This window comes from Hippocampus guttulatus, chromosome 13 (assembly GCF_054856545.1).
Source record: "Hippocampus guttulatus isolate MCC_2025c chromosome 13, RoL_Hgut_1.0, whole genome shotgun sequence".
NCBI classification, from domain to species: Eukaryota; Metazoa; Chordata; class Actinopteri; order Syngnathiformes; family Syngnathidae; genus Hippocampus; species Hippocampus guttulatus.
In genome coordinates, this window is record NC_141273.1 from 13,486,446 (window position 1) to 13,501,487 (window position 15,042).

Below are 15,042 nucleotides of genomic sequence, written 5' to 3' on the forward strand. Positions count from 1 at the left end.
AATCATTACATCCACATCTATTCATAATAGACCACAGAAGGACAGAGAGGACTCACCTCCCCTCACTACTTATACTTAAGGGGACAAAGGGTGTATGAACTGGGGGTCCCCCCCCCCCTCCCACCTCCCTGTAGGCCCAGGGGAAGTTAGGCAAGACCTCAGAGACCAGCCCATCATTTCCAATTCTAATGTATGGCAGGAGAAGGACCTAATGTGACTGATGTCACACGTCTGCCTACACTGGTGCCCCACCTTTGCGGCACGTCTTCTACTTGGGCAGGACACCACATGTTCTCTGTTACAAACAAATACGCATTGAAGTCTTTTGTCCGAAGCTTCATGAAAGCTTGCAGATACAGACCAATCATCATCGCGGTCACACCGGAAAAACCGTGGGGTGGCGCACAAGGTCAATTTCTGGTCTTTGGTAATCCCATCCATTTATTTTTACTATTGCTTAGACTCACAGTCAAAGTAATGCACAATTTAGAAGCTTTGAGTAACTTCAGGAATGTTTTGGACAATCAAAATCGACGTAAGCCAGGTGAGATCATACAAATTCTGCAGGGGAACGAAAACCTTCAATTCATTTTGAATCAAAATAAGAGTCAACTGGCATGTCTGTCCTTACAATGGGTATAGGTGCTTGAGGCTTGTTGTTCTTATTCAGGGTTGATATTAGCATGCGCCTCCATTGTGACCCGGGGTAAGAAAGTGACAGTACCGTGTCCAATGATTCACCAACCTCCAACTCCCAAACCTCTCCGGGAGCAGCCCAAACCCGGAAAGAGAGGCCAGGGTGACAGATGACTCCCAACATCTGTGTTATGCAGGCCGTTACAGATGAGGGGGGTCTCTTTTTAGTCCGTCTGTGGGACCCTCCCACTCTCCTCCCACTGGACTGATGGTCGGACAGGCAAAATGAGAGACACCCCCGTGGAAATCAGCTTGAAATTGACTCTTACTTTCACTTTGTCCCCGTGTTTGAATCGTCCCCCATTTGCTGTGATTCTAAAATGATGCTGGCCCAATAAATTATTCAATGCTATTGTTTAACATCAAATTCAACAATCGCATTGAGTGAGTGTTTGACTTTTATTTGCTTTTACTGTGACACTCGAGAAGAATCATTGTCATTTGTATTCAAGTGCAAATGTCAATGAACTCCAATAAAGCTGTGACGTGTTGTAGATGGAACGTCTGTAATGGGGATTAAATATGTTCCATTTAGGCATATGTGAGAGCGTAACAATGCCATTTTACAAGACTAAAGTTAGCGTCGTGACGAATCAGAATATCACCCCGCTTAAATTTTTTTTTTTAATGTTAACAATATTTGGAAAATGAAAGTAATAATATTGTGAAAATTAATTTACAAGAACAATCAGAAATGAAAAGAAAGCTGGAATGTTTCCTAAATTGGGTTGATATCAACATGCCAGTCAATGTATTAACAATAGAAAAAAATCGACAATGATAAAAGTTATTTCACAGCCCTTGAAAAAAATTGCCAGAGCTGTCTCCCATCATCCGATTTAATAGGCGCATCACTATTATGGTTTATTTGATACACACAGAGTCGATCCTATAAAAGAATATTGTCTGGCTCCCTCCCACAAAAACACGTTAGTTTTGTACTAAGGCTATCCAGACAATTTTGAACGAATAAAGAAATAGTCTTCCTACGGTGTAAGCATGAACCCACTCCAATTCTCCAACCATGACCACCTCGGCCTATGTTTACGCAGTGGCCGGGCTCCCGCGCAGTCTGAAGGGACTGGGGGGACGGTGGGGGGGTATGACTGGTGTACCCTGGTGCATGCTAAGAGATGATGGATGGCCTAGTCGATACGTTATGTCTTAAGAGCCTGATTTCCTGCCAGTCTAATCACTAACCCTCCAGAGTCCAGCTCAGCTGATTGGACAAGCAGAATAATTCTACAGGCTGTGAAAACACCGCTGCCGCGCCTGCCTGTCAGGCCCAGTGAGGAGACTCGGGCATTTTAAAGAGCACGGGCCTCACCAAGATTGCTTATGCTGAATGAAATAATAACAATAGCCGGCAAGACTAAACAGAAAAGCGGGCACCTCCGAGAGGCTGAGATTGTGCAGAATTATTGGAATGAAAATGGCTCCTGTGTTTTCCTTCAATTATTACACTCACCAGTACCATTTTCATCGTGAGGGGGGAGAAAATGCCATTTGGACGGTCTACTGAAGTTAGGTTGGTCAACGGGAACTAAAATATACGCTGTTCGTGCCGAAGCATATGGGTCATGATCTGCATCATTGTTTATAATTGGAGAGTAGTCATCATATTATGAGAAAAAAAAGTCATGAACAGGAGATGTCTTCAAAAGTTACGTAGGTATGGCTGCACACAGGGGAAATCCGGCAATCTGTTTTCCAGTTTGATCACCCTATGTTATAAGGCAACTATTTTTGTTACGCCCACCCCCCTAGGAAGAAATATATTATCTAATACTGTATATATTCATTCATTCATCTTCCGAACCGCTTGATCCTCACTAGGGTCGCGGGGGTGCTGGAGCCTATCCCAGCTGCCTCCGGGCAGTAGGCGGGGGACACCCTGAATCGGTTGCCAGCCAATCACAGGGCACACAGAGACGAACAACCATCCACGCTCACACTCACACCTAGGGACAATTTAGAGCGTTCAATCAGCCTGCCACGCATGTTTTTGGAATGTGGGAGGAAACCGGAGCACCCGGAGAAAACCCACGCAGGCCCGGGGAGAACATGCAAACTCCACACAGGGAGGCCAGAGCTGGAATCGAACCCGGTACCTCTGCACTGTGAAGCCGACGTGCTAACCACTGGACTACCGGGCCACCCTATACTGCATATAATAATACATTATATAAGAAAATATTCCCCCCCCCCCCCATTTCTCTGCCATGACAATAAATAGTATAATTTGTCCATAGAACTGAAGTAAGCACACTCTGACAATGAAAACACCACTGCCATCTACTGCAGAAGATGTGCAATTACACTTTATTCTAGTATGGGAAGCAAAAGTGTCCCCTGTTAAAAGAAGACTTTTTTTAAAATTATGATATCATGGTGTAATTTTATATACCGGTATTCATTTTTGGACATACTTAATTCCCTCATATTAAGCTTTTGTCCCTGTAATTATTATTATTTTTTCCTTTTAACTCCTTCATAGTAACTGACTGCAGGATTCAAGTCGAGTTCAGACTACCCAGCATTCCACTTTGGGGGCCAGCTACTTTCCTCCAGATTGGTGACTAGGGCACGAGTCGAGGCATAGGAAGCTCCAAATGTATGTGACTTTGTAAGTGACCTCGGTGGGATCAGCAGTTGTGCTGTCCCAGGAGCCTTCGGGGGATTACACGTGTTACGTTCAATTAAAAAAAAAGGCCCTTGGTGTCAAGGAGAAAGGCAAACACCACCATTAACACCTCGCTTCGATTCGTGGGGGTGCAAGCACTGCATGGCAAAACACACCCGGTAATTTTTACGCGGCGGATTACTCCAAAGACCGGTGAGGAATTAATGACCACAAAATTAAACTGGACCATACAAACTTAATAACAGCACAAAACTGTTAATGATGCAAGACAGTTTGTACCAAAACAGTTCATGGGAGACAATAAAATGCCGTGATACAGTATACCAGGGGTCACCAACTCCGGTCCTCAAGCGCACTTAGCCAGCATGTTTTAGATCTTTTCCTCCTCCAAAACACGTGATTTTGTGATTTCCCCTGCTGTATATTGTGCAGGGTGTCAAAAAAAAGTCACTTCCATTTTCTATTTAATTTCAGGTCTCATTCTGAGAGATGTGAGGCGAAATAGCCTTTGACAGTTTATTATTATTTTTTATTTTTTTACTGGACATCACATAGCTCTAACTAGTCTAAAAATTATGCTCTGAATGACAAGTTTCACAAAGGCTTAAAATGGATGAGTATGATGCTCCACAAACTTAAATCGCTAATACGGGAGTTCAGTTCAGTTGCCAATTTCCCTCATGGGATTAATAAAGCATCCATCCATCTATCTGTCAGGTCTACTGCATTAAGAGTATGTCAGTAATATATTACATGTTCCAACTTACAGTATGTACCAATTCAAGTTAATTGGCCACTGCGGGGACAAATCTCCAAGGATGCCTTGGAAATACGCTGGTTTACAGTACCTACTACCATACAGTACAACATTACAATAATTAAACAATATGATCTGCAGTGTATAGTAATACCCTGAGATAATACCCTAATGTCCGAACACAGCGGGGATAGGCTGCAGCATGACCGCGACCCTTGTGAGGATAAGCGGATTACAAAATGGATGGATAGTAGTAATAACAGACAACAGTACTGGTAAATTAACTTTCCCAGGGAGGGTTTTGTTTGTTTGTTTGTTTTCTGCATTAATAGCTGTTGCACGGTCACTTTTTGTCAGTTCAATAGTGAATATTGATTGATTTCATATACCAATGAATTGATTTACTAGCTTGTTCACATAACAAATTAAACTATGGTTGTATCATTGCAAATGAAGGCGTATCCTTGAATGTAATTATCATCTCGCACATTCTCATTGACAAGAAATGCATATTATGGTACTAGAAGTCCAAACGCAGTGTCATGTGTCTGCCACAATAAAATACAGCGGTGGCTGGTGACTTACTTTGGAAATCTCTCTCTTAACATCTTCATACACTGCCGTGTTGGTCTCAGTTGCTCTGTCCATCTCACTATCTCGTTGTATTCCGCACGGGAGAGTTTCATCTTCATATGTCTGTAAAAACACATCCTTTTAAAAATGTACCTGGCAGATTTTTATAAGGGGGAGCAGATATCAGCGAAACTGTCAAAACAAATTGTCATCATAGCTTGTCGTGTTTCGTCCTATGCTTGAACAAACGCAACGAATCAACTTCGAATTTAGGGTTTGCTACCGAATCCGGTCCGTGCGTTAGATGTAGTTAAGTATGGTAACGGAATGATAAAAAGCCTGTAAAAAGGGTTTGTTTACCATTCATCCGGGACCCCTTGCGACAGCGCTTCCACTTCCCGCTTGGAAGTTGAAGTGATGACCCGGGAGCGAGCTGTGCGCTGATTGGTTTAGCCCTTCCCAGTGCTGAGTATACTACTTTGTGATTTGCTCTTTTGTGGCATCGTAGGCAGGATTCTGGTGACGACAGGCTGCCTCCCGGAAAGCGTGATTGGAGTACACGTATGCGCGCTGCTTGTACGCTGCTTGTGCACAAACACTGCTTGTAAGGTTGCACATAAAATGGAACGTATCCCAGCCAGGTACGAATATGTAAATGAGAGAGGAATAGCTGTAACAAAAAAGCATGTAGAGTAATACGACTTAAAAGTGGTGAAGATTGCACGACTGTCTGTGTCCTATGTGTTGTGTTGTGTTGTGTTATTTTTGTTATTTTGACTTCAAAATGGCACCACGAGAGTGGCTGCCTTTCCAGCAGCTCCTATATTTTGTTGTTCTACTTCTTCCTTTCATAACTTTGCTGCTGTGAATTGGGAATTTCTCCATTGCGAGACTAATAAAGGTTTTCTTATCTTAAAAAATGTATAACTTCAGATCAAATATGACAAATCTTCCTCTTGAAGTTCAGTATTTTATAAAGGCTTCATTTTAATTGTAATTGTAATTAGTCTCTTAGCGCAACTAAAATGCAGTCTGCTTTCATTAAATTTCTCTTGATACACAAATTCAGAGATGTGACAAAGGATCAGGATATTTTTCCGGTTATGTGTATTTTTATTTCTCAAAGTTAATGCAGAGCATGTAGGAGCCTCCCTTGTCAATTGGAAATGTCTCATTGAACCGCAATTCGATAAAGTCAAAACATTTCCTTTGACACTATTGCTGGTCCCTCTCCATTGTGATTGAACAATGTATTGATGAGCACCCTAGCCTGTATCATGACCTGTGCCGCGTCCGGAAATAAAGGCCATTGTTGTTGGTCAGTGTAGTATGATGACTGAGATGAGCCGAGGTCTCGGCCCTGGCACGTGTTCATCGGCACAGACTGCGCGTCTGAAATGGCTCGCTGCGCCCGCTCGGCTACAAAAGGAAGCTGTGTAGTGGGATTGGTAGCGCCAGATAAGATCAGAAGTCTGAGGAAGTCTGGTCTGATTGCTTCAAAGGGCCACGGTCAGGGGCAGGAGGAGCGCCTGGGCTAGGTATCAGAGGATAAGGGGGTGGGGAGTTTGCTGGAGGGGTGTGTAATAGGTAGAAAAGGATCAGTGTAATGTGATGGCATTAAAAGATAAAAATCAGAGGCCGGGTTGGGAGTCAGTGAACTGTGTTGGCTTTAAAGGCGGTCAGAGCACAGATGATGTTGTGTCGGTGCATCCTGGCTGCATTTACACAATCACGATGACATGAAAACGGTCATGTTTCTGCGAAATTTACCAAGGATGGGCAATTGGCGCAGCTTTTTTTTCAAGCTATGTGAGCCAAATGAACGTTATGAACTCTTGTTTCCATGGCATTGATGTAGGCTGTAACCAAATAATACTGCCCAGGAAGAGTAGCTGACGTCATGTTGTTCTTCTTTAGCCCACTAACAAAGAAGTAAAATGATAATTACATAAAATACAATATTTGACTAAAAAATATACTTCTGGGTCATAAAAAGTATGACAGTGACTGAGCGTGACTAGAGAGAACAGATGTGTATCAAGCTATGCTAAACTAAGTTTAGCATTCTTGCAGTTTAACACAAATTAGTTTCCATGTACTACTGTCACACCTTTTAAATAAATGTGATATCTTGTCGAACATAATGCAGTTCTTTCCAATTAGCGATGCTGGGTTAACTACGTTCTAAGTAGTGATGGTAAATTAAAAACACCTTACCTTGCAGCTGAGCAATACGAACGCTAACATCCCAATGGGTATGCTAGACCCAATTCCAAGCCACTGCCAGAGTTACCCGGTACCAAACCCGGATAAAAATGAGTGAGATGCATCAGGATGGACGAGACGTGCCCCTAACATGGAAAATCTCACTGGCTGCAGGATCATTCTTTCCACCAAGACACACTAATAGACTAGTAGACTGTGAGGGGGTCATGTGTGCCTTTGATAAAGTACATTTGAGGTCTGTAGCCGAGAAACGTCTGTGTGTATGGCGTACAATGGTGTTGGCAATGCCTTGGAGCCAAATGATTTGCGTCAATCATTTTTTTGTGATCAACTGTCGACTTTTTGTCCCAGCCCTACTGTCAATGTACATCGTTTTAGTTATTTTGGAAAGTTAGTTTTGTTTTCTGTGCTTTGTTTTTGAATGTCAACTGTTGTGTTTGGAAATGTTTTTAAAAGCTTTTAAATGTTATTTTGCTTTTGGTTGTGTGAAACACATTGAGTTATCTTGTGTATGGAATGTGCTTTATAAATAAAGTGTCAGGCATTTCAACCATCATGGTAATTTTGACCTGTTGACAACTCAGATTTTTAGCCTATACCAGTAATTGGTGGATATCTATATATGAAACTGCCAACCAGAGAAGACTGGTTCCCTGAGAAGAAAAAAAAAATCTTACTCTTATTTTAATGTTTTTATGGCAAGGTTTTCTATAGGCGGAATTACACAAAACATTCCCAAAAAGGCCTGCTGTCCCCCATCGATTTCCTCCAGAAAAGACCACATTCTTGGTGCGCTGTACTCAGTTTGAAGTGGCCTTTCCAACCAGACTCAGCATTTTGACAGACTGTCATTTTTGGGAAATCGTGTCATGTTGCTAATTTTTTATTTTTTATTTTTTTTGACAGAGACTGTCTCTGTGAATGGAGCTGTCGTCGGGAGGCTCTGCGCAAGCAGGGCAGTGGTACACAGAGCGCCGTCAACCAGCTGTGAAGCCTGCTCACAGTGGGAGGTAAATTTACAAAGGGTGTCTCCCTGTGATATCAGAGAGAGGCTGCACTGATCTCGCTTCTCGCTGCCATTGTAGTGCAAAGCAAGGTGCCGCTAATGCCGCTTATGTATCCGAAGTCGAATAAATGTCGGGGAAATTGACAGCATCCCCAGTTGACGGATATAATGATTGATGATTTGCTTGCTCGTGTAATTTCCTCTACTCGTCGCACATCTGAGGAATATTGTAAGATCTTGCACGTCTTGCCCATTAGCCCCTGTCTCTCTTTTCCACATCCAGTGGCATCGCTTACCATGCAAAGAGCATGTTTGGTTTCACTCCATTGTCAGCATTACCGTCATAATGTTTCTTCCCTCTTCTTTTATTCACCCCCTCCGCCCCTCACCCGCCGCTGAAGTCGCTGACTTCACTGGCCCCGCACCGCAAAATTGCTCTCGGAATCTTCAGGGAGTCTGGAATCTCAGCTCTAAAAATCACAGTTTAAACACGAGGGAAGCCTGAGTCAGGAAATGCCTGTAGTATTAGCACGGTATCAGATTCGTGCCTTCATCCCCTCTGAACAGCATGACTGCCCCAGAAAATCCCACATCCATATTTTACAACGCGGCAGACAAGACATGTGTTTCGCTTGAGCTTTCCACTGTGCCTCCTCCATTTATTTTATTATCCTTTTAATGAATCTAATTAGCAAGACAAGTGATTAAATGCAATTGTGCCCAATGCTCGCGAGACGCAGGAAGAGCACGCTGTTCGGCCTGAGCAAATTTACCAGATTAATAGAGGATTGATAATATTTTGGGATTGTATTTCACCCCTAAATGGCTGCGTGCGGGAAACAAAGGCGGCAGCCCGAGCTCATTAATCATAGTCAACGGGCCTGCCGGCCGGGCTGGGCCCAATTTGCATGACCGAAGGTGGCTGCACATGCTGCCGATTGGCCTGCGTTGCCATTCCATCCAGACTGTCAACGGCGTGTCAATCAGCAACACAAAAACATGCCACAAAAGGAGCACGGGGCAAATCATTTTTACCCCCCTTCATTATCCGACACGCCGGCACCTTACTCTTGTCAATTCTGCTCCCAAATTATTTCATGTTTTTCACGACTACGCCGTTATAATTGATATTTGACAAGTAAATATATATCATTTGTGTGTTTTTGAGGGGCACAAAAATCAACCACGAATGTGTTTTCCTTCACTGCTTAGCCATGACAATAACATATTGAATGAGTGAAACCGGAGATCGAAACAAAGAAATCATTGAGAAAGAACCAAGTCAGGCTGCACAGAACAAAGTAGGTGCTGTTGTTTTTGTTAGCAACTAACTCTAATGTCACGTATGAAATACCCTCTAGGAACTGAGGGAATTACATGTAACACTCATCTTCCTTTTTTTTCCTTTATATTTTGACATTTATTTTGTGTCGCCCAGATGGAGATGAATGACATGCATTTGGAAGTGAAAATCAAGGGGAAAAAAATCACTTGTTCATCTGCAGTTTTCCTCATCTGGATCCCCCCCCCCCCCCACCACCACCACCCCATCCCCTTGCTCAAAATCCATTTTAACGTGAAATAATTGAGTTGAGACGCGGCACAGCTAATCTCAGCGCACCGGCTCTCCAATCTTGAATTCTAATTATCTCATCATGAACTTTAAGAAAGAGGCAATGCTTTAATGGCTTTTTAACTCCGTAAGAGGTGACTGGGTGGGCCGTAGATAGTTAACGTGCGTGTGTGTGTGTGTGTGTGTGTGTGTGTGTGTGTGTGTGTGTGTGTGTGTGTGTGTGTGTGTGTGTGTGTGCTTGCATGTCATTCAAACACACACACACTCACACACACACGGACGCATCTGGTCTAGACTCTGTTGTGCTGCAGCTAGCGTCTCACGCTGTGCCCCCCCCTACCCCCCTCCATCCACGACACCCCACTTCCACCACCCACCCCTAATATCCTGGAGGCATTTTTCTCATTATCAAATATTGTTTGATGTCTTTCTTTCCTGATGATTAACCATGGTCACCAAACACCGGGCCGGAATGTTTAAAATTTAATTTTAGGCCTCGGTAGTACCTGCAGAAAGGGTTGTGAGGTGCGGGGAGGGACGAGACGATGAGCACAGGGGACACAGCGTGTTTTATGTACGCCACACGCTGGAAAACACAATAAATCCTGGAGGAGAATCATTAGCAGAATACTAGTGGTTTTTACGACCATTGTTATTCAATGCTGTATTGAGATGCAGTAAATTATTGTCTTTCTTATTGGTCCATGGATTCAGGCCTATGTTCAGTTTAATTATGTTGTTCCTCACGTTGCATAGATATATGTATGTATGAAAAAAAAAATCCGGTCGACACAGAAATGCAAATGCTACATGTATACAAGATAAATATTTAATCCCGGGGTGGGGAAGCTTTTTCCTATCAGAGGCCATTTGAGTTTTGATCGTCCTCCAAGGACCATGCTACATTTCTGAAAATATATCAAACAAATGTGTTTTAGTCTCTATTTTGGGCCTTTAAGAACACTTCCTTTGTTGGGTCGCATCAAACATCGCCCGGGGCCTTCTATGGTCGGGGTGCCGTCGGTTGCACACCTCAAATTTAACCGAACCAGAAGCGCTTTGTGTATTTTCATGCCACACTACATCTCTCTTGTGTTATCTGTTTTTATTGCAGTGACCACATCTGTTAGAACATAAAGACACAAATATTGGCCTTGTGCAGGAAGATGTATGACCAAATCAACCCAAATAGGAAAACAAAATTATCTCACCGATAATGTCAGCATGTCAGAATTACAGGAAATTCTTAATATCTGTCTTGGCCTAATGATATCACCTCTCCTGCTAAAATTTTGAGCAAAAGAAAAATAGCAGTGGCTTATTTTATTGAAAGAAATGTAAACTGTGGGAGAGAGAGCGAGAGAGAGAGAGCACGGCAAAGAGGAAGATAGAAAGCAGAGAGAGAAAGCGTGTGTACTCTATGAATGAAAGGTTATGCGTCGTCCCACATGTTTGTATTGTCAATAACTGGAGATGGCTGTCAGGAAAAGTCGGGAGATAAAGGTCAATAACTCAGGCAAATGTGTTTGTATTTGTGCACTCCTGCTGATAGCAGAGCAAACGTCAGGGCCTTGTGTGTGTGTGTGTGTGTGTGTGTGTGTCAGCGTGTGAGACACCCCCACAACAATAACACAAATAGTAAGGTCTTACGGTTACACCGAGATGCTCATTATTATCGTCGTCGTCTCCGTAGTGGGTGCTGGAAATGAGAGGGAGCCTCAGCACATGGCGATGACAGCCGGCTCGGTGTCACTCAAAAGTCACTTAATAATGAAACACGCCAGAGATCAGAATAGACGACGATAAAGTGCAAACACAAAGACATCAAGCCGCAGGAGTGTTTAAAAAAAAAAGTACTTTGTATTTGCCCTATTTTTTTTTATTTTTATCTCTGCATAAACATGATCACAACTGGATGGTTCTTGAGGCACCCAAAAGAATTAAAATTATGTCCCCACCCCCCAAAAAAATAAAGTAGCCATTTTCAAATGTAAAATTGAATAGTGGATTTTTAAGATACAATTTCTATTTTTAATTTTATAGTAGTTTTTTTAATGTTATCGTTGTATCATTATTTTATTGTATCAGGCAAATCACCAAGCAATGACCACGTTGCTGTTTTTCAATTTCCTAAGAACCGACAGACCATAAAAAATGGGGTCATTAAAAATGATCAATAGATATCAGGGGGAAATAGAACAGAGTAAATTGTAATTTTGTATTTTCAGACCAAAATCAGCTAAAAACACCTTCGATGCTCTTTGCCACGCTAGGTTAAGCAGTAATCTAAAAGTGTAATTTATTTTCCTTGCTCTTTTTTTTCTCCATTTAATGCAACTCTCCATGGCCTTGAGCATCATAAATGTGCAATTAACAGACTTCACTAATTCATGAGGAACATTGTGGAGCTAACGAAGGGCATAACAGTTCTTGCTGTGCTTTTAATTGCACTGACTAGGAAAAAGGTGGGCGCCCTGCTTTTTGAACAAACCTCTTGGGTTACCATGACGATAAGAAGCACTCCCTAGCAATTCAAGGTATTAACTTCACTGGTCCAACCAGTTAACAAACAGAGGAGCCTTCTTTTGCCTCACACAATAGGAGGAATGCACTCATAAGCAGCGAAGCCTAAAGAGACACTCGCGTGCCTTACGAACAAACATTCGAGGTATGTCATTTTTTTTTAACTGTGGAATCACAATCACGTCTCCTGGAAAGAACACCCTAATTAAAGCGGTAAATCACCACGAGCGAGCCTTAGACTTGGGAAAATGGATGCCTCTCATTGGCTTATTTTGTTTCCGGAAGCACTTGATCTCACACAATGCACAAATGTTGTCCTTTATGTTACGAGCGGATGAGATTAAATGTACTCTTAAGTGTGCATCTAAAGTCCATAAGGGGAGGGAAGGGTGGGGTGGGGTTACAAAGCGCAGCCCTGCATCTCCCCCGTCAGCCGCTGTTTGTTTGTTGCCTGCTTTACATTACACGTGATTATGCAAATCCAGAGCTGTTGCTGTGCATTATGGGCCAAACGCATCATCAAGATCTTTTCTAAAGCAGTCAAGGAGCTATTTCGGCATTCTTTTATTATCCGCAACAAAGAAAGTCTTTTGTTCACGCTTTGCCGCACACACACTTATCAAGAAAGGGGGAGAAAAGAGAGAGCGAGTGAGACACATACACACACACACTGAGAAGCGCAATCACAGTTTTCTACCTTCCGTGACTTACTACTGTCCCCTAGTGGTGTCAGACTCCCCTGTTCCATTCCTCAACCCTGAATTTCCTTCAACTTCACCTGACTCCTGCCTCTGTCGCCCTCACCCCTCCTTCTCTTTGCCTTATCATACTCAAACATTTAAAGGCTTGATTTGTTGTATTGTATGACAGAGAGCTCCCATTATGCATCCACACTGTGTCCACAGTGGCTTTTTGCTTCAATGGTGGCCTCAAACAGAGTCAACAAAAACAGGAACCCTGATGTTTTGTGGCTATTGTGAACCAAAGGGCCCCGTGTCAATAAGGTATTGTTTGGCGAGAGCGCCGCACCGAAACTGCTGTGAGAATCTTATCAGAGCCTGTGGACACGGAGGGTGTGCATAATGGCGCTAAAATGTAGGTATGATTGTTTGGGCAAGCCCCCGGCACAAGTGGGGAACGAGCCTCGATGGGGCACTTAGTGAAATACTTGTAACAATTTAACCCAACAAAACGTGTTCAGTACTAACATGTCTATTTACTTATGAAGTAACGGTTCAAAATATAATGTTAGGTATCGGGTGTCATTTAGGGTCACAATTTTGGTCTGAGTTGGTCTGGTCGTGCTACTTATACTGAGGTGTGACTTGTATATATTCAAATTAGAGCTCGGACTGGCACCCAAAATCCCCTTTCCCCAATCGTGTTGACTTTCTTTTGAGGAATGGCAAATGCTTTTTGTGTCTTACCTGCAGTGGAGCGAAGGTGGCGGTAGTGCACCAAAAGGATTAGCCAACCACCAAAAGAAAGTAGAAGAAATTGAGGAAAGGGAAGAGGTAGTAGTAGTAGTGGTGCATGGCCACTTTCTTTAAAGCATGCTAAAGAAGATGGTGGTTGTGCAACCAAAGTATGAGCCAACTGCTAAAAGAAGGGAGAAGAAATGTCAGTAAAAGAAAAAGAAGTCGGCGCAATGAATGTACGCCGTATTGTTAGTTTAGCATATGGATTCCTTTTGCCACAACAAGGATTTACAACACCAAAAGTCACAGGAACCAACCAAGATTCTACCTTTGGCCACAATGCAACGCGGGATTCTGGTTCGGGTAAGCCATTTTCAACTAAAAAGAAAACGTTCTAGGTAGTTTGAAGCGGGAGTAGCGAACCCAACCGGAACTTGCTTCCTACTGCTGCTGTCAACACGATGCATTTGGAAATCCAACCTGACGCCTTAACATCACTTCTAGTGTTTGTGTCCGGAGAGGCCATTAATTTTTGAATGCAACCTGTGTTGTAAAGCAATCAGTTCAGTGCTTGAACTGTTTTCTTCTGTCCTGCCTGACACAATGTGACTAACCGAACGGCACATTTGAACAATGCGAGTACACCATCGGCAAAAAATGGCAATTGGGCAATTCATACATATTGTAAATCCAGCCGAAGGTACCAAATATGCTTCTTTAGCTGTAAATGGGTAGCGTTTGCTAAAAGTTCATGCAACTCCCATTCTTCATAGGTAGCTAATAGGATGCATTATTATACGTCCTGTTTTTTTGCCCCAGTTTCTTCCGGATCAGAGCTATCCCAAGCCCTAATTGGGGCGATAACCTGGAACGGTGCTAATAAACAGCAGGCTAAAAAGGGTCAGCCTCCAGTGGCAAGTGCGCGGACACACACCGTCAAGTCCCTCATGTCAAAGGAGCAATTAGACGGGTTATAGAGGATGGCACCTCCGCCTCCACTGCGGCCCACCACCGCTGGGAAGGCTTCTGGAGCAAAGAGGGCTATCAGTCAAAGCCAAACCACACGCATTCATTAGTCTCTTCAGCTGGACCTCAATTATTCATTTCCAACGGTGGACACTGGATTATTTCTGTCACCGTCAGGCTTGTTGTATCAAATCTTGATCATGGGTTCGGTTGATTAAGTGTGCATTGTTGTCAATGTGATCAATCAGAACCGATTTGAAAACGATCAAATATTTGAATTGTTTTATGCGTCTACACCAAAGACCGATGAACTATTGCTTTTTAACGCGCCCCATATTATGTTCTTGCCATTTTAGTAGGATTAACAAAAATATATTTGTGTCAGTAAAATGTATGCCGTAGAAATTGTTGAAATCGCAATTATTTTTTAAAAGGTGCACAAATGCAAGGTCAAAAATATTATAGTTAATAAAGTAACATAGGGTCCATTATCTCATTTTTATTCGCCCCCGCTTATGAAAATATGCACGGCTGTGTAATTTGGGCTTCCTGCTAGCAATGTGCTTGTTCAGGAGTGAGGCCAAATGAAGGACAGAAAAGTCCTTATGAGCTAACTTCATTCATTTTATATTTTTATTAGCATACCGTAGTTGTACTTTG

The 15,042-nt window shown here is 42.8% G+C and overlaps 1 protein-coding gene across 1 annotated transcript in view; it reads right to left on the bottom strand.

The window, feature by feature from the left end:
- Nucleotides 1-5,090, bottom strand: part of cdin1 (CDAN1 interacting nuclease 1) — a 58,208-nt gene extending 53,118 nt beyond the window's left edge. Inside the window, exons 1-2 of the mRNA XM_086127522.1 lie at nucleotides 5,031-5,090; nucleotides 4,683-4,793 (exon numbers count right to left, since the gene is read on the bottom strand). Coding sequence (XP_085983648.1) covers nucleotides 4,683-4,789 — 107 coding nt within the window. The 5' untranslated portion in view covers nucleotides 4,790-4,793; nucleotides 5,031-5,090. The remainder of the gene's footprint in view (nucleotides 1-4,682; nucleotides 4,794-5,030) is intronic.
- Between the last annotated feature and the right edge of the window lie 9,952 nt (nucleotides 5,091-15,042).